General features: G+C 41.4%; 1 protein-coding gene across 2 annotated transcripts; it reads left to right on the top strand.

The window, feature by feature from the left end:
- Positions 1 to 480: 480 nt before the first annotated feature.
- DDX3X (DEAD-box helicase 3 X-linked) lies at positions 481 to 17,925 on the top strand. Of its 2 annotated transcripts, none has more exons than XM_007521107.3 (17): positions 481 to 1,279; positions 4,162 to 4,219; positions 5,904 to 5,951; positions 7,586 to 7,718; positions 8,917 to 9,075; positions 9,150 to 9,249; positions 9,618 to 9,753; positions 11,389 to 11,474; positions 11,827 to 11,925; positions 12,029 to 12,189; positions 12,595 to 12,739; positions 13,006 to 13,150; positions 13,355 to 13,536; positions 13,634 to 13,751; positions 13,909 to 14,062; positions 14,381 to 14,517; positions 15,363 to 17,925. In XM_007521107.3, exons 1-17 carry the CDS (start codon positions 1,235 to 1,237, stop codon positions 15,440 to 15,442), a joined length of 1,986 nt encoding a protein of 661 aa, XP_007521169.1. In that variant the 5' UTR covers positions 481 to 1,234; the 3' UTR covers positions 15,443 to 17,925. The 2 variants fall into 2 exon arrangements, with proteins under 2 accessions (XP_007521169.1, XP_007521168.1); XM_007521106.3 differs by having other exon boundaries at positions 484 to 1,279; positions 14,378 to 14,517.
- Positions 17,926 to 18,890: the final 965 nt, after the last annotated feature.

Genomic DNA, 18,890 nt, shown 5'->3' with positions numbered 1-18,890 from the left:
GAAGAGCGATCACCATGCCCACCGATCTCCCCTCCCCTCCCCTCTCCGGTTTTGGGGAAAACAGCACCACGCGAGATGACACCAGTTTAGAGGCACTAGCCTCCCCGTTTGGATAAGCTGGGGGGTGGTGGTGGTGTAAAGTGGCTGTCGTTCCCGCGGAGGGCCGGGGTCCCGGGAGGGTCCGAAACCTCAGGCTCAAGTTCAGCGCGTGACTGTCTCATTGTTTCCTCACCGCGGGTGGGGCGGGCTACGGGCGCCGGGACAACGCGCCCTCACACTGGGGGGTGGGGGGGGTGGGGGTGGAACAGGAGGGGCTGCCGCGTTCCTAGGCAGGGGTCCCGGTGCTAGGCAACCGTCCAGTGACGGATCGGGTCATCAGCGCCTGGCGCGGGCTCCCCTCCACTGTCCCCATCCCCACCCTGATTACCTTTCCGCCCTCCTCCTTCCTCTTTCTTTTCCCTATCCCATCCCCTCTTCTTTCCTGTCTTATCCCTTTTTCCTCTTTCCCTTCACTCCCCTCCTCTCCCCAAGTTCGCCTAACGCTCAATTTAAAACCACGATTCCGGATTCACAAAATGGCCACCGCTTGCGACACTTGCGGTCACATGATCTGCCAGTCCTTCAGTTTCGGACCTCTTTTTGCCTAACTCCAGTTTTGGAAGAGCTGCCCACGGAAGAGCTAAGTCTGACTACATCAGAGAAACCTCACCACTCTCCCAGTCAGGGGACCGAGACAGAAAGAGCGTGGGGGAGGAAAACAAAGGGAAAACGAAAACCAGGACTGCAGGGGGGTAAAAAAGTGAAAAGAGGCCTAGGTTAGATTTTTTTTTTTTTAAGGCACCCTAGTTTGCGGACAGCGGAATACGAAGAGTTCTCGCGAGATCTCGAGAACAGTAAACCTATAGTGGGAAATAAGGGGAGTGAAGATTTAGCGAAACAGGACAGTTTTTGGCGCTCTCAGCGAGCCAGGGAGGTGATTAACTAGAAAATCCCGCGAGATTACGACGCAAGAAGCGCACAGTAACTAGGCAGAAATCGTAGCGGCAGGGACAGTGCGGGAGTCAGAGGGAGGGAGCACGTCTTACGTGCTGACGTAGCAGTCTTTCCAGTGGGTATATTAGACTCGTGGCCGCGCTGCTCGCTCCAGAGCCGCAGTTCTCCCGAGAGAGGGTCTTTGCGGTGAAGCAAGCACACTCAGCAGCGGAAGACTCCGAATTCTCGGTACTCTTCAGGGATGAGTCATGTGGCGGTGGAAAATGCGCTCGGGCTGGACCAGCAGGTGAGTTTCCGGGGAGCTCGCCCGGGTGGTGCTTTTGTGCAACTCAGTCCCCTGCCCTAACTTGGCTTATGGCGCAGCGCTAAGTGCTGGTCAGTTTTCATCTCTTGGCCGGTTGCGAGCAGGCGAGTATCGCAGACCCCAGTGCTAGGGCAAAGCCGAGAAGCGGCAGGGATGCTGCTGGTTGTGGTTGCTGCGGTAGCCGGGCCCCGGGGCTTGGCTCTCCGTATTGTCCCCGTGCCGTGCACAATGGCGGCTTTTGTGTGTGGGTGCGCGGGCGGGGGAAGGGGAGAGCTCGCTCCCGCGGAGACGCGCGCGCGCCAGCCCCGGTAGATGCCTGACCCTTCGCTTGGGCAGGGGGCTGGCGGGGGCAAGGGGAGAGAATTCGCGGTGCGCAAGCGGGGCCTCGTGGGCTGTCGCCGCCGCCATCGCGCCCAGGGGCCGGCCTCCAGCCCCGGAGACTCGCGATGTGTGTCCCCGCGGGTGGACAGGAGTCAGAACGCGGCCCTGGAATGTGGGAAGGGGCGGCGCGCGGGCGGGAGGGGGCGCGGCGGGGTGGGGGGCTGTGTTCAGGCTAATGGCGGCGGCCTCCTTTGTGTGGCGCAAGGTGGCTGGGTGGCGCTGCGGCCCGCTAGCGGGAGAAGCCGGGCTAGCATACCTCCGGGCCGTCCATCCACGGAGAAAGGAGGTTAGGATAGGTATGTCGTGGCTTGCGCAGCCCCCTTTTCTCTTCGTCCGGGTTTCCGCAGGGCTGTTGCGGACCCTGCACTGCTGCTGCTGGCGAGGCCGCGTTTCCGGAGTGGAAAGTTTTGTGACGCAGAAGCTTCGGGAGGGGTGGGGGTGGGGAAGGGAAGGAGTAATGGGCCGCTGCATGCGCGGTGGCGCTGGGCTCCAGAGAGGCTGAAGGCAATCGGCAGCCAGCAAGCAAGTTAGGAGGGACCCAAAGCAGTGGGTCCTTTCTCCTTTTTCCATGATCACGCACTGCTTTTTATTTTTTGGAGGGTATCCAGGAAGCGGCATTTAGGGGGAAGAAAAATAGCAAAAATTTAACCTAGGGAGAAAGAAAACAGTTCTTGTTAACTTGTTGCACGCTCGCCACGGAGTAAAAAAAAAAAAAAATTGCTGCCTAGTCTATCAGAATTCCCTCTGATAATCTCGGGGATGTAGAGGAAAAGAGCAGGATGCATGTGAAAAGCGGAGAAGGTTAATGTTTCCGTTGGTATGAAGCCAGTGCTACAGTAACACCGCATGAAACATGTTTGCCTACTTCGAACTCCCGGGATATCCTGACCCAAAGTAATCACAATATTATTCAGTGGAGGCGTGTGCGATATTTTTAGGGGGCTAACACTCTTTGGGGACACCCCCCCCCATTAATGATTCACGCTTACATGTGTCTTTCAAATTACTGATACGTCACATACTGCGTGTAGCACAGCCATAAAATAGTTACATGAGAAGCACAACCTAGCCCCCAGTTTTTTAACGTTTCCCCTCATAGCTGGTGATGATTTCTAGGCAGGAATGAACTTTAGATTTGTGATCAATGAAATAAAAACAAAAATGCAGTCTAGAATTGGCCAAATTCACAACTGGAAAGATAAGAATGTAATTAAGTGTAATGATCAGATTTGTTTTCGATAGTAAGATAAAAACTTGTACTAGGACAAGGGCAAGAGCAAAGTTCTGTTTTTTTTTTTTTTTTTAAAGTACCAGTATGTTGAGGCTAGTGCAGGGACAGTATGTTATGGTAGGATCCTTTGCTGACAAGTCTAGAATAAAATACTTACAAAAATCTTGTACTCTAAAGCTATCGGGGGAGGGGGTGGGATATGGAGATTGGGTGGTGGGAATTGTGTGGAGTTGTACCCCTCCTACCCTATGGTTTTGTTAATTAATCCTTTCTTAAATAAAAAAAAATTAAAAAAAAAATCTTGTACTCGTTTTTATACGATTTGGAATCTGTGCCTCCTTTTTGGTGACTGCATTGATGATACCTGCATTTTGAACTATCTTAAGCTTTAGAAAGATGGCTTAGAAACATATTATTTTATGGCCTATCCCTTTTTTTTCCGCAAACAGGCGGTAACAGTCTTGTGTGACTGGTTTTCTGTGGCATTAATTTTTTTTTTTTTTTTTTTTTTTTTTTACAATATAGTTCCCTCCCCCCCATTGCTAGGATGTAGTTTCTGGTTAGTTAAAAATGTGATGAACACGACCAGATTCTCTCTTTTTTTTTTTTTTTTGGTAGTCTTGGGAATTTAAGCTACCAGTGTAAGGGCATGAGTAGAAACAGATGAGACCGTGAAATCCCCGAATTTTGAAGAGTATTGAATGCCATTTGTGCTGTTGCTCCAAATCAACTTAGTGAAGATGGTAGAAATGAATTAGGTCCCTATTTCAGAGGATGCATACGTAAGGTACTAAAACAATAGAAATTAAAATAAGTTCTATTTTAAAATTAAATTTTGAGTTTTTGCTTTGGAAAGTTTACAGAGGAAATGTAATTCAACCTCAATTAGGGCCCACATTTTATTGTATAGCGCTAGTATCTTGGTATGCTGCCTTCTGCAGAATGTATATGTATTTTGAAGTCTGATGTAAGGCAGAGCAACTAGTGCTAGTCAGTCCTAGAGAGCAGGACTAGTTTTCTTTTTAAAAAATATTTTACTTTAATGAAAGAGATTGATACATAGAGACACACAGACACAGACCAGAGCACCGATCAGCTCTGGTTTATAGTGGTGCTGGGGATTGAACCTGGGACCTCAGAGACTCAGGCATGAGAGTCTTGAACCATAATGCTGTCTCCCCAACCCAGGGCTAGTTTACTTTTAGTCTAATATTTCAATCCACAAGATGCTAACTATTTAACTTTTTTCTAGTTTGCTGGCCTAGACCTGAATTCTTCAGATAATCAGAGTGGAGGAAGCACAGCCAGCAGTAAGTAAAACATTTTCTGGATTTCCTGAATAACTGAGCTTAATACCTTAGTATTTTGACATTTAAGATTTAATAACTCCAACTTTTGTTGTATACAAGTATACAGGTACCATTATATAGGATTGTGTGGTACTTAGTGATCAATTCTAGTGAAAGCAATTAGCCTTTAGAAAACCGTGTATAATATCCAAATTATCTTAAAATGAATTTTCTTATGAATCTTAAACCCAAATTAGAGGTGTTGGGAGTGTGTCCATTCCTGTTGGAGTGGCTATAGATTGGTATTAAGATATGTAGAGCTATTTGGCTGCTGATATACTGGCTTTAATTTAGACCTTCCTACTCATCAACAGCCCCCCTCCTCCTGTCTCCCAAAGGGGGGGGCAGGTATATAGAGATTAAAAGCACTATTTGTTGAAACAGCCCCTTACATAGTAAAGGAAATCTCCGTATTTACCTTAGAAAGGTCTCTTTGGGGGAAAGTGTCATTTTTTATTTCTTTGTTTTTTGTTTGTTTGTTTGTTTTGCCAGAGCACTGCTCAGCTCTGGTTTGCAGTGGTTCTGGAGTTTGAGAGCCTCAGGCACATGTTTTCTGTGTACCCAACACTTGTTTTGAATTTTCTTATTTGCTAGATTATCTTCAGAACTTGGTCTTCTTGATGGAGATCATTTACTTTTTTTTTTAATTCTTTTAAAGAATTTATTTATTCATGAGAAATGATAGGGGAGAGAGAGAAAGAACCAGACATCACTCTGGTACATGTGCTGCCGGGGATTGAACTTGGGACCTCAAGCATGAGGTCCCGAGTCCAAAGCCTTATCCAATGTGCCACCTCCCAGACCACTCATTTACTATTAAATGAGAAGTGTAACAAAGTTTAATGAATTGTAGGCTTAGTAACAATAGAGTTGACTTTTACTTTTGGTTATAATTTGTCTTTGTTTCAACTCATCAAGTCCTAAAATAAAACTTGTGTTCCTTAGAATCATTTTTCCTTTGTAACAGTTTCTATGTATATTATATGTTTAGGAACTTACCAGGGTAAAAGCAAAAAAGCCAAAAATAAACCTATAGTATGTAGTGACAGTTTTGTGATAATTCTTAGCAATCATAGCTGTCTTCTAAAATAGTATAACAAGTCACTAGTGGTAAGCTAAATGTATTTGGATTTCAATTGTTAGGTTCTAAGTCAGATCTGTTTACCAGTCTTCCCCATTAGAATTCTTAAAAAGCAAAAACCCATTTAAAATAGTTTTTAAAAAAAATTTTAAGTAGGCACACTGGAAGTTTAGATGAGATTCCCCCCATCACCATTTATTTATTAAGGTGGTTTTTTTTTTTTTTTTTTTTTTTGCCTCCAGGGTTATTGCTCGTGCTCCACGAGTCCACTGCTCCTGGAGGCTATTTTTTTTTTCCCTTTGTTGTCCTTATTGTTTATCATTGTTGTTGGATAGGACAGAGAAATGGGGAGGGAGAAAGACAACAACTGCAGACCTGCTTCACCACTTGTGAAGTGACCCCCCCCCCCCCCCACACACACACACACAGGTGGGGAGCCAAGGGCTCGAATTGAGATCCTTGTGCTGGTCCTTGTGCTCTGTGCACTTAACCCCCTGTGCTACCCAGCTCCTAAAAGCCTTTAACTTGAAGATTTGTAAATTAATTTTATCTTACTTCTTTTAGAAGGGCGCTATATTCCTCCTCACTTGAGGAACCGAGAAGCTACCAAAGGTAAGTCCTTTGAATAATTTTGCAGGTCTAATTCTTGTGACTAGAAGCCAGAACCTGGGGAGAATGAAGTACTTCTGCCAAAAATAGTCCCAATATTAGAACTTAACTGACTGGGAGAAAATCATGTAGTGTTGCACAGTAGAAAACTCTATATTTCCCTGGTTTTATATATCATTAGTCTTATGCCTAATGCTTGCAATTATTTATAGCATGACTTAAATTTCAAAAAGTAAATGGAACCATACAGTATAAACTAAATTGCATGATGCCCAGTCAATCTGGATAGGGTTATTTCAGAATAGTTGATAGATTACTATAGTACTGGGCATACTCCATTACGTCAGAGGCAACTCTAGTTTCGTTTCCTGGCCATAGCTGCTTAATTTGAGAGGTCTTTAAAGTGCATCATAATACCTGGTCTTTTTACTTTAACTCTGTAGGGTAGTGTAAAGTAGGTTGCCTGAAATCCAGAGGGGGAAAGGTCAGAACAATTTAAAGGTCAGCAAGAGAATACACTAATGGAAAGGGCATGATTGCAAGAGTGAAGGCTCCAAAGGAGCTTAATTTTTAATTTTTACACCAGAGCACTGCTCATATCTGGCTTGTGGTGCCAGGGGGATTGAACCTGGGATTTAAGAACCTCAGGCATGAGAGTCTCTTCACATAACCATTAAGATATCTACCCCCACCCAAAAGGAGTATTTTGTAATGTCTTCCGCTTCATTGCCCCTGGTAATAACATGGATATAAAATCTGACTTTTTACCAAATCCCCCAGTTTTGCCATATTCTTAGTTACTGCTGTTTGTCTTCACAGGTGTTCTTATCATTACCTAAAATGCACTATCTAAATTTATATCTGTGTGTATTTAGTGTTATTTTTTTTCTTAGCTGTTTGTTGCAGTGACAGGAGTTAAAGGGGAGAAGTGGTATCATAAACATTAATCCTAATTTTTTTTTAAGACTGTTGGTCACTTGGCTGACTAATGGCAGAAGCATGAGACATAGTTACCTAACTGTACTGTCTGACAAGTCCCTCAAGCTGATTAAATTCTTTCTCTACTTTAAATAATTTAGCTGTCAGGATAGCTTCTCCCCTCTTCTGAATGCTTATAGCTGTCCTCACTAGTGCCTAGGGCTGAGGTTCGTTCCCCCCCTTTTTTCCTACACATTTTTGTTTCTTTGCCATCATCTTATGTGAGCAGAGCCTTTTTATAGTCATTAAAGTAACTGAATACTCATAAGAAAATGTTTTAAGTAAATGTCTCTGAGCCAGAGAGGTAACTGTCTCCTAGTAAATTCATTCACACCTATAAAATAAGTGGAGTAAATTGTGGCCATTATAATGCCATAATCATTGTGTTCTAGGCAAAACTGTTGATCTTCAAAGGCTAATACTCAGAACATCAAATATGTCAGATTGCTTAGTTTGGTATCCAGGGTTTTTTAGCGGAGAGAATGAAACTGTTTGTGTGCTAATATGCACTACTAAAGATCTTGATTCTGTTTTAGTGTCTCAATAGAAACATTTCCATAGCTTTTAAGCCCACAGTTCGTGGAGGGCTTCCTGTTCAGAAATGTAGTCACGTTCACGTCATGTACATCTATAATTCTGAGTTTGTGCTTTTATTGAAGGATTCTACGATAAAGATAGTTCCGGGTGGAGTTCTAGTAAAGATAAGGATGCATACAGCAGTTTTGGATCTCGTAGTGATTCAAGAGGGAAATCTAGTTTCTTCAGTGATCGTGGAAGTGGACCAAGGGGAAGGTAGGTGATTGGTCTTTTTGCCTTAATGTGTATGTACCAGTAGCAATTTAGGAATTGATCTAAGTCCTCACCCTTGCATGCTGAATGTTAGGCACATTTTTCACATACAAGACCACCTATTTGGGATGTTAAAGCATTATATATTTCAGTCATTGTAATTTCTTACCTGTAAAGAGGTCTTTATAAAATCAAAATTGCCCTAAAGCATTATATATTTCAGTCATTGTAATTTCTTACCTGTAAAGAGGTCTTTATAAAAATCAAAATTGCCACATGAGTTAGATAAAATCAATTTTTTATATGTTCCTAGCTTTATTTTTTTATTTAAAAGTGAAATCTGTCTAGTGAATGGCCTAGTTTATGAGGTTTTGTGGATATTCTGTGACTCTTTTTTTTGTATTTATTTATTTTATTTTTTGAGAGATGCAGAGAGAGAGACACACACACTGAAAGAAGCACCAGAGCACTGCTCAGCTCTGGTTTATGGTGGTGCGGGGGCCTGAACCTGGGATTTAGGAGCCTCAGGCATAAAAGTCTGTTTCCATAACCATTATGCTGTCTCCCCCGCCTCTGTGACAACTTTCAAACACCTTATATTTTTTATTACACAAGTGTGGTGGACTGACCTCATGCGCCTAATAGCTGTGGTTAGTCCTGTGTGTCCAGATTTTTTGCAGACATGCCTAAAACTAAAACATCTTAACTCAGGTAAGGATTATTTTTTACCTTTTATCGAAAATTTCACACAGGTGAATTGTCCTTAAACATCTTAGTGTAACCAGAACAACAGATAGTTTTTGTGTTTCATATTTTCCTTACCATTTATATAGATGTGTACACACACACACACACACACACACAGCACAAACTTTAAAGATTCAATTTATGTGCCAGTTACAGTTGTATGAGATTTGTATTTTAGCTTTTTGACATATCTGGGGTCTGTAGATTGTATAGTTTCATAGTAATAAGGACACCAATTTCAGAAAATAGTTATATGAATAAATATCTCCTTAGAGAACTTTACTGTCAAATAAAAGTAAGTCTAAATTACTGGTGATATCTTCAGAGTTAGCCATAATGAGTAATTCTTGTAACTTCTAGTTACAAGTCTAGCTTCTTCTTCTAGCGTTTGCCTGCAAGTCTAGCTGATCATGGTTAAATGATAAGATCCCGATTAACTGCTTGCACTGCTCAGGTTTGATGATCGCGGACGGAACGACTATGACGGCATTGGCAGCCGTGGTGACAGAGGTGGCTTTGGTAAATATGAACGTGGTGGAAATAGTCGCTGGTGTGACAAATCAGATGAAGATGACTGGTCAAAACCACTTCCACCAAGTGAACGCTTGGAACAGTAAGTTTTTGACATATGTGTTAATTGTGATGAAACCTTCTGAGCTAGTGTATAACAATCAGCCTTGATTTCAGGGAACTCTTTTCCGGAGGCAACACTGGGATTAATTTCGAGAAATATGATGACATTCCAGTTGAAGCAACAGGCAACAACTGCCCTCCTCACATTGAAAGTGTAAGTGTTTCCCTTCGAGGGAAGTGTAACAGTTTCATACCGCACACCACATTGAGATGGGTTGCCCACACAGCAGTCAAGCCTTGCTTTATTGAAAGAAAAATCAACCTAAAAGACTTACTCATTGTTTTGTGGGAGGGAGAGATTGAATTCAATTTCATTGTTAATTAAACATATGAAATGGGTCAAGCATATGGGTAACTTAAATTTTTCCAATGTAAATTAGCTTAGGAGGTTGATTTTTGCTCAGTGTAGCAGTTTTACTTCAACTATAAATTACTAGCACGTTAGTTTTTTGCCTGCTGTTGTATTCGTTTAACACAAGTGACTATTTTTCAGCTGTTTAACCCTGTTGAATCTCTTGACAGTTCAGTGATGTTGAGATGGGAGAAATTATTATGGGAAACATTGAGCTTACTCGCTACACTCGTCCAACTCCAGTACAAAAGCATGCTATTCCTATTATCAAAGAGAAAAGAGACTTGATGGCTTGTGCTCAGACAGGTAAGCCTTATGAAGTAATAAATTGTCAAGAATACTTGAACTCATAGTGTATACCAAAGAAAACTACGTTTTACAGGGGATTTTGAATCCTGTTTGGCTGACTTGGGTGCATTTTTGAATACAGTAATAGGGTGATGCTGGGGTATATTTTTCTAATCTTGGAGGCAACCTTTATTCCAGCATTTTGATTGGTTTTTTTTTTTATTGGTATTAGTGGTTTACAGTAGATAACAGTTGTTAGTACATGTGTAAATTTTCTCAGTTTTCTGCAAAACACGCTCAACCCCAGCCCAGGTCCTCTACCATCATGTACCAGGACCTACTAAAAGCTACCTGCCAACCCAGAGTTCTTTACTTTGGTGCCCCACACAATTTTATTAAAGCTGGGAAACCTGCAGCAGGCCAACAGCTTGATACTGCTACCGCAGCCAATATTGGGGCTGTAATAGTGGGACAGTTGGGATAGAAATATTCTGGAGTAAGGCTAAGGTTATAGAATACCCTGTGGGCCATGAAAATGGCACGTAGGGAGGGTAGTAAGCTGCATCTATGGATAAGTGAGTATCTCCCATCTTTTAGGAATGAAGGGCCGTATAGCCTCTAAGTAAGGTAGGTCCAAGTATTATCTGGGTTTGCACTCCTTTGAAAGGAATGGGGTAAAAAAAAAATTTCCCTTGAAAGGTAATTTAGTGCTTGAGTCGTTGTGGTATCTTTTTTTTTTTTTTTTTTGTAGAAAAGAGAAATTTTGAATCCTTTCATAAAAAGGGTGCTTTATACACTAACCCATACTATAGGGAAAAATAGCTTTTGAAGCTAATTCCTGAACTTTCTAAGCAATGGGAAGAAGTGAATAATACATTGTATTGAGTTTGTTGAATACTTTGTGGTCTTAAACCTAGTACTCGACTTTGCGGTTACATTGTGGAAACAGTTATAAACAACATCCGAGTACTCCACTGCGGTTACATTGTGGAAACAGTTATAAACAATATCCGAGTACTCGACTTTGCAGTTACTATGTGGAAGCAGTTATAAACAATATAGCTATATTTACAAAGAAATAGACTGGGCCTTTGCTGACTCATGTTAAGGAAAAATCACTTCTGTTTTTAGCCTAGCTGTTAACATTTTGGGAAATTTATTTGGATATAAAGTAAAAATACTGTGGTCTGGGAGGTGGCGCAGTAGATATAAAGCATTGGATTCTCAACCATGAGGTCCCAAGTTCAGTCCCCAGCAGTACATGTACCAGAGTGATGTCTGGTTCTTTCCTATCTCCTATCTCTCTAATAAATACATTAAATTCTTAAAAAATAATAAAATAAAAATACTGACTAGTAATGAGGCAGTATAGTATGCTAAGAATAAAACAAAGCTTTTTTTATATTAATTTATTCCCTTTTGTTGCCCCTGTTTTATTGTTACTGATGTCGTTGTTGGATAAGACAGAGAGAAATGGAGAGAAGAGGGGAAGACAGAGAGGGAGAGAGAAGCAGACCTGCTTCACCACTTGTGAAGCCACTCCTGCAGGTGGGGAGCCGGGGACTCAAACCACGTGCACTTAACCTGCAGCGCTGCCGCCAGACTCCCAAAACAAGGCTTTCCTATGCTGAATTAATGTACTTTGTCCTACAGGATCTGGAAAAACTGCAGCATTTCTCTTGCCCATCTTGAGTCAGATTTACGCAGATGGTCCAGGAGAGGCTTTAAGGGCCATGAAGGTAAATAGCTCTTTCTATAAAATGGGAAATTGTATAGCTTTGCAGTTAACTCAGCTAAAAGGTACTAAGATTTATCCCAATAGGTTAATAGCACCAGTGCTGAAAGTTTTCAGACGAGACCTCGGTTACAAAATTCTGTTGTAATAAACCTTTTTAAGAAAGTATGTTACGCCAAGAAGGATGAGAGAGGACCTAGTGGGGGTTGTATTGCTATATGGGAAACTGGGAAATGTTATGCATGCACAAACTGTTTTATTTATTGTTGAATGTAAAACATTAATTCCCCAATAAAGAAATTAAAAATAAAAAAAAGAAAGGATATTACAAGTTTACCTTCTAAATTCTTTCTTAGGAAAATGGAAGGTATGGGCGCCGCAAACAATACCCAATCTCCCTGGTGTTAGCTCCAACTAGAGAATTGGCAGTACAGATTTATGAGGAAGCCAGGAAAGTAAGTACATTGCAGTGACCTGCCAGCTTTCTCACTGATTCTAAGTAAATGATTTACAACCAGATAAAAAAATCCCTGATCTTCATGAAATGTCCATTTCTAGTTTTCATACAGATCTAGAGTCCGTCCTTGTGTGGTTTATGGTGGTGCTGATATTGGTCAGCAGATCCGAGACTTAGAGCGTGGATGTCATTTACTAGTGGCCACTCCCGGACGTTTAGTGGACATGATGGAAAGAGGAAAGATCGGATTAGACTTCTGCAAGTATGTTAACTTTAAATGTATGAAATGCAGCACTTAATGTGAACACTCCTGTCAGTTACGTTGTTGGATTTTTAGTAGTGATTTAGTATGTTCTGCCCCCCCCCATTTTGCTCATTTGTAATTTAGAACTTGTGCCAGGCTTATTTATTTATTTATTTAGTCTGCAATCCCTTAGCTATTTTTTTTAAATTGGTCCACGGGTCAAAGCTGGGTCCTCCTGCGTACAAGTCCTGTGTCCCGCTGTTTGACTATTTCCCTAGGCCCCCACCCCAACCTGTTTGCTCTTTGTCTCATGTCCACATACATGTCAAACTTTGCAGCATGAGGTATTTAACTACCCAAATGAATAAACATTGACAAATTTATACTTATTTTTAATCTCAAATTTTAAACTTTTCATGACAGATACTTGGTGTTGGATGAAGCTGATCGGATGTTGGATATGGGGTTTGAACCTCAGATACGTAGAATAGTTGAACAAGACACCATGCCACCAAAGGGAGTTCGCCACACTATGATGTTTAGTGCTACTTTCCCTAAGGAAATACAGGTATTTGATGATGCAGATTTTTATTTACTTAGGAATTAGTTTATTTCAACAGATTTTTTTCCTTTTAAATGCATATTTATTTATTATTGGATATAGACAGAAATGGGGGGGGCATACCTGCAGCCCTGCTTCACCACTTATGGGGATTTCCCCTTGCAGGTGGAGACCAGGAGCTTGAACCTGGGTCCCTGCACACTGTAATGTGAGCACTTAATTAGGGTATGTCACTGCCTGGCCCCTGATGATAATGTTTTTTTTCTTTTTAGATGCTTGCTCGTGATTTCTTAGATGAATACATCTTCTTGGCTGTGGGAAGAGTTGGATCTACCTCTGAGAATATCACACAAAAAGTAGTTTGGGTGGAAGAGTTAGACAAACGGTCATTTCTGCTCGACCTTCTAAATGCAACAGGTAAAGACCGGGTGGCACTAATGTTACTTTGGCTTAGGCAATGAGAACCATTTAAATCACCTTAATTCCTTTCATTCTCCATATTAAAAACTACCTCCCAGTCTATATCAATCGCCCCTGTTTATTTGTGTGTTCACTAAGTGCTGAAAGTAAGCCACTGATACTAATGAAAGTCTTTTTTTTTTTTTAATTTTTCAAATCCAGGCAAGGATTCATTAACCTTGGTGTTTGTGGAGACCAAAAAGGGAGCAGATTCTCTGGAAGATTTCTTATACCACGAAGGATATGCTTGTACCAGTATCCATGGAGACCGATCTCAGAGAGATAGAGAAGAGGCCCTGCACCAGTTCCGCTCAGGAAAAAGCCCCATTCTGGTGGCTACAGCAGTATGTACATACTATGACCTTATTTTAATTTCAGCCTGTTCAACTCGGACTTTAGTTTAAAATAAACAGTCCATATATAACAAATGTTATTTTCCAGGTAGCAGCAAGAGGACTGGATATTTCAAATGTGAAACATGTTATAAATTTCGACTTGCCAAGTGATATTGAAGAATATGTACATCGTATAGGCCGTACAGGACGTGTAGGAAATCTTGGTAAGTGGTTACTTGATGGTCTGGTTGTTCCTCACTTCAATAGAAGTGGCAAGTCAAGATTTTGTTCAAGGAACTTTAGGTTGCTTAAATAGCTTAAAAAACTACCACAATACCTTTACGGAAGACCTTAATTTATGTACTTTTGGAACTGTTCTAGGCCTCGCCACCTCTTTCTTTAATGAGAGAAACATAAACATCACCAAGGATTTATTGGATCTGCTTGTTGAAGCCAAACAGGAAGTGCCATCTTGGTTAGAAAGCATGGCTTATGAACACCACTACAAGGGTAGCAGTCGTGGACGATCTAAGAGGTGAGCTCCCAGGTGGTAGGTGTGGGGGGGGGGAGAGGGGGAGTGTTAGATCCAAGGGTAAGTTTTCAAATACTCAAAAAGCTTGATTTCATAGGCTGCCTAGAAGGGGTGATACCAGAAAGAGTGGCACCGTATATCAAGCTCTCGTGGCTCTTACTTTAAAACCACCGTTTGGGACAAGAGTGCTGGCTGGACAGGGAATTTGAGTTTCAATACTCAGGAATTTTATCATTGGGAGGTTTTAGCAGGAACTGGTTTAATTGGTGAAGTTTCATCTTTTCTTTGTGTGAACTAACGTGTACACTGTCCCTGTAGTAGCAGGTTCAGTGGAGGATTTGGTGCCCGGGATTACCGGCAGAGCAGTGGTGCCAGCAGCTCCAGCTTCAGCAGCACCCGCACAAGCAGCAGCCGCAGTGGTGGAGGTGGCCATGGTGGCAGCAGAGGGTTTGGTGGAGGTAAGGTGCACTTGCGGCCTCGTCTATGGGGTGAGCTTCTCCTTTCAGATACATATTTTTAAAACATTTTCTCCCTTTATTGGGGGTGGGTTGGTGGATGTTTTACAGTCATCAGTAAGTACAGAAGTTTGTAGTTGATGGGGTTGTATTGTTCAATGGGAAACTGGGGAATGTTATGCATGTACAAACTACTGTATTTATTGTTGAATGTAAAACATTAATTCCCAAATAAAGAAATAAATTTAAAAAAAAAGTTTGTACTTGCATAACACTTGTCAGTTTTCCACATAACAATACAACCCCCACTACTAGGTCCTCTGTCATCCCTTTGCCAGGACCCGTACTCTCCCTTTCAGTTATTTATTTATTAATTTTTAATCCCCCCCCTTTTGTTGCCCTTGTTTGTCGTTATTGCTGGGTAGGACAGAGACAAATGGAGAAAGGAGGGGAAGACGGGGAGAGGATAGATAGACCCCTGCAGACCTGCTTTACTGAGCGAAACCCCATGCAGGTGGGGATCCTGATGATCTCTGCTTTCCACCATGTGCGCTTAACCCACTGAGCCCCACCGCCCAGCCCAGCTCCCCTTTTTAGTTATTTTTTTAAAAAAGAAAGCATCATTTAAGGCAGGGGTATGGAAAGAGACTTGCCTGAGGCTTCCAAGTCCCAGGTTCAATTCCCCACCATATACCAGAGTTGAGCAGTGGTCTGATAATGTAACAAAAAAAAGCACCACGGGAGTTTTGTAGAGGTTGGGTGCTTGTTTTGTTTTTACTTAGTCCTTAAGTTTAAAGCCTAAAGAGTGTATTTAACAGTGGATGACCTAATTTTTCTCATCTCTTTAGGTGGCTATGGAGGCTTCTACAACAGCGATGGATATGGAGGAAATTACAACTCCCAGGGGGTTGACTGGTGGGGTAACTGAGCCTACTTCCCAGTAGGTCACCCTGCCAAACAAGCTAATATGGAAACCACATGTAACTTAGCCAGACTATACCTTGTGTAGCTTCAAGAACTCGCAGTACATTACCAGCTGTGATTCTCCACTGAAATTTTTTTTTTTTAAAGGGAGCTCAAGGCCACATGAAGAGACGAAAGGAACAATCAGCAGCCCTGTTCAGAAGGTGGTTTGAAGACTTGATTGCTGTAGTTTGGATTAACTCCCCTCCCAACCCCCATCCCAAACTGCATTTCTAATTTTGTGACTGAGGATCATTTGTTTGTTAATGTACTGTGCCTTTAACTTTAGACAACTTTTTATTTTGATGTCCTGTTGGCTCAGTAATGCTCAAGATACCAATTGTTTTGACAAAATAAATTTACTGAACTTGGGCTAAAATCAAACCTTGGCACACAGGTGTGATACAACTTAACAGGAATCATCGATTCATCCATAAATAATATAAGGAAAAAACTTAAGCGGTAGCCTGCATTAGGGCTTTTTGATACTTGCAGATTGGGGAAAACAAACAACAAATGTCTTGAAGCATATTAATGGAATTAGTTTCTAATGTGGCGAACTGTATTAAGTTAAAGTTCTGATTTGCTCACTCTATCCTGGATAGGTATTTAGAACCTGATAGTCTTTAAACAAGCCATTCCAGTCATGAGGTGATGTATGAATACATGCATACATTCAAAGCACTGTTTTCAAAGTTAATGCAAGTAAATACAGCAATTCCTCTTTCAATGTCTAGGCAGATCATTATTATGAGCTGGCCAAATGTGGGCATACTACTACAGGGAAAGTTTAACGGTCTGATAACTTGAAATAGGTTTTTAGGAGAATTCATCTACTTAGACTTTATAAATGCCTGCCATAAATGAAATTGAAATGGTAGAATGGCTGACCACAGCAATGACCAGCCCTCATTTGGGCTCTGGATGATTTCTGGTCTAATAACGCATGCTAGTGTTGATGTTTTTTGGTCAAGAGGGTATGAACAGGAAGAATTAATGCAGCAGGCTTTATTTTCAATGCCGATTCACATTACTCTGTTCAAGCTGCGTTGAGATGTTAAACTGGCTTACTATAGACTTTGTAAAAATGGCTCCAGAAGAGTAACAAACTGAAATCTTTGAGATCACACAGGTTGGAAAGATGTACATAACTGCACAAGGTGTCAGTTCTGCTATACAGTGCAGTTTTAGTCAGTTTTAGTTGCATAGGTTTCCATTGTATTTATAGTCTGTTGATGCTAAATCTGGCCAAAGATGAGCATTGTCCACCACTAAAATGCCTCTGCCACTTGAATTCTGTGCTAATTTTGTGGCCAGAATGCGGTGATCAAAACGCTCAATCTTTTTACAGTGGCATAGGAAGACGGCAAAAATTTCCTAAAGTGCAATAGATTTTCAAGTGTATTGTGCCTTGTTCTAAAACTTTTATTAAGTAGGTGCACTTGACAGTATTGAGGTCATTTGTTATGGTGCTATTTCAATTAGTCTAGGTTTAGGCCCTTGTACATTTTGCCCATAACTTTTTACAAAATACTTCTTTTATTGCACATTCAGAGAATTTTATATATATGTCTTGTGTGCGTGTCCTTAAACTTCCAATCTTATTTTGTCTCTTGGAGATTGTTGAACGCAGCTTGTCTAGGAAGGGGATGGGAAGACTAGATTCTAAAATTTATTTGGGACCATGGGATTGATAGTTGGGAAGAAAACTATTTGCACACGACAGATTTCTAGATACTTTTTGCTGCTAGTTTTATGTAATATTTATTGAACATTTTGACAAATATTTATTTTTGTAAGCCTAAAAGTGATTCTTTGAAAGTTTAAAGAAACTTGACCAAAAGACAGTACAAAAACACTGGCACTTGAATGTTGAATGTCACCGTATGCGTGAAATTATATATTTCGGGGTAGTGTGAGCTTTTAATGTTAAGTCATATTAAACTCTTAAGTCAAATTAAGCAGACCCGGCATTGGCAGTGTAGCCATAACTTTCTGATGTTAGTAAAACAAAATTGGCGACTTGAAATTAAATCATGCCAAGGTTTTGATACACTTGTCTTAAGATATTAATGAAACACTTCAAAACACTGATATGAAGTGTCCAGATTCTCAGATGTTTGTTGCGTGAGTTTTGTTTAGTTGTGTGTTAATTTTTTTTCAGTGAATGTCTGGCACATTGCAATCCTCAAACATGTGGTTATCTTTGTTGTATTGGCATATTCAGTGACTTGTACATTCAGCAGCAGCATTTGAGCAAGTTTCGTCAGCAAACCAATATTTTTCAGTTTAAGTTTCAAAATTCACAAGAATGGGTTTAAACTTGCTGAATGTAAAGAGTGAACTCAAGTCACTGTAGCTTTAGTAATTGCTTATTGTATTAGTTTAGATGCTAGCACTGCATGTGCTGTGCATATTGGTTTTATTAAAATAAAAAGTTGAACTGCACAGTCTGTTGTTTCAATTGTGGTTTATTAGAGGTGAAAATAAAGTTGTGCTCTTGCCTGAAACAATTGTGAAGTGTTCTTTTGTTACCTGACCAGCACTGACTTCGCGCCACCTCTCAGCACATTAAGTACGAGTAATTAAAGTTAACTTGGGCTAAGCTGAACATTTTTGTAGCAGATGGAAATCTTCAACATTTATACAGCATGTATTAACAAATCAGTTTGCATTTTAAGCAGCTTAACGTGGGTGGAAGTCTAAATCATTTGACATGAAGCAGTTGAGCAGAAACAATTCGTTAAAACCATGTTAAGAAACCAAGAAATCTACTTCTGGGTGCCTTGTCTGGATTGCTGAAAAGCAGGTTACTGAAAGGATTTGATTTTTTTTTTTTTTTTAAGCCTGTTGATTTCTGATTTTTGAGGTGGTTGGTGGTGGGGATCAAATCCAGGGCTTCCTTCACACATGGAATGTGTGTGCTACCAGGTCTGTTGTGGGGAGAGTAAACCAAGGTGCCCTCCACATGGTTGTAGACATTGAGAGGAGGGGAGGGAGAGACACCTGCAGCTCTGGCCAATGCAGGTGGGGACCAGGGGCTTGAACCCAGGGATTGCACACCATAATGTGTTCTCTTAACCAGGTTTTCCACTGCCTGGCCTCCCTTCACTTCCTTTCTAAGTCGCACGCGCACCCGTTACAACTCCCATTTCCCTTGCAACATTTAATTTCTTGCCCACTGGTATGGGGACCATGTGTTCCACAGCAGTATCTGTCCCAGGTGCTTTCTAGGCCTGGTTCTCACCTGTCCCTACACTGACCCCAATAACATGCCTGACTGACTGCCTCATTCTGTAGTTTGACATTTAAGTCTATGCTTACATTTTCGCTCTTTCTCACTGTTGCCCATCTGTTTGTTGATTGCACTTGTATTTTAAACAAGAGCACTGCTCAGCTCCGGCTTAGAGTGG

The sequence above is a fragment of the Erinaceus europaeus genome, chromosome X (assembly GCF_950295315.1).
Source record: "Erinaceus europaeus chromosome X, mEriEur2.1, whole genome shotgun sequence".
NCBI classification, from domain to species: Eukaryota; Metazoa; Chordata; class Mammalia; order Eulipotyphla; family Erinaceidae; genus Erinaceus; species Erinaceus europaeus.
The sequence above is the reverse complement of the archived record's forward strand: the minus strand, read 5'-3'. Positions and strand labels throughout refer to the sequence as shown.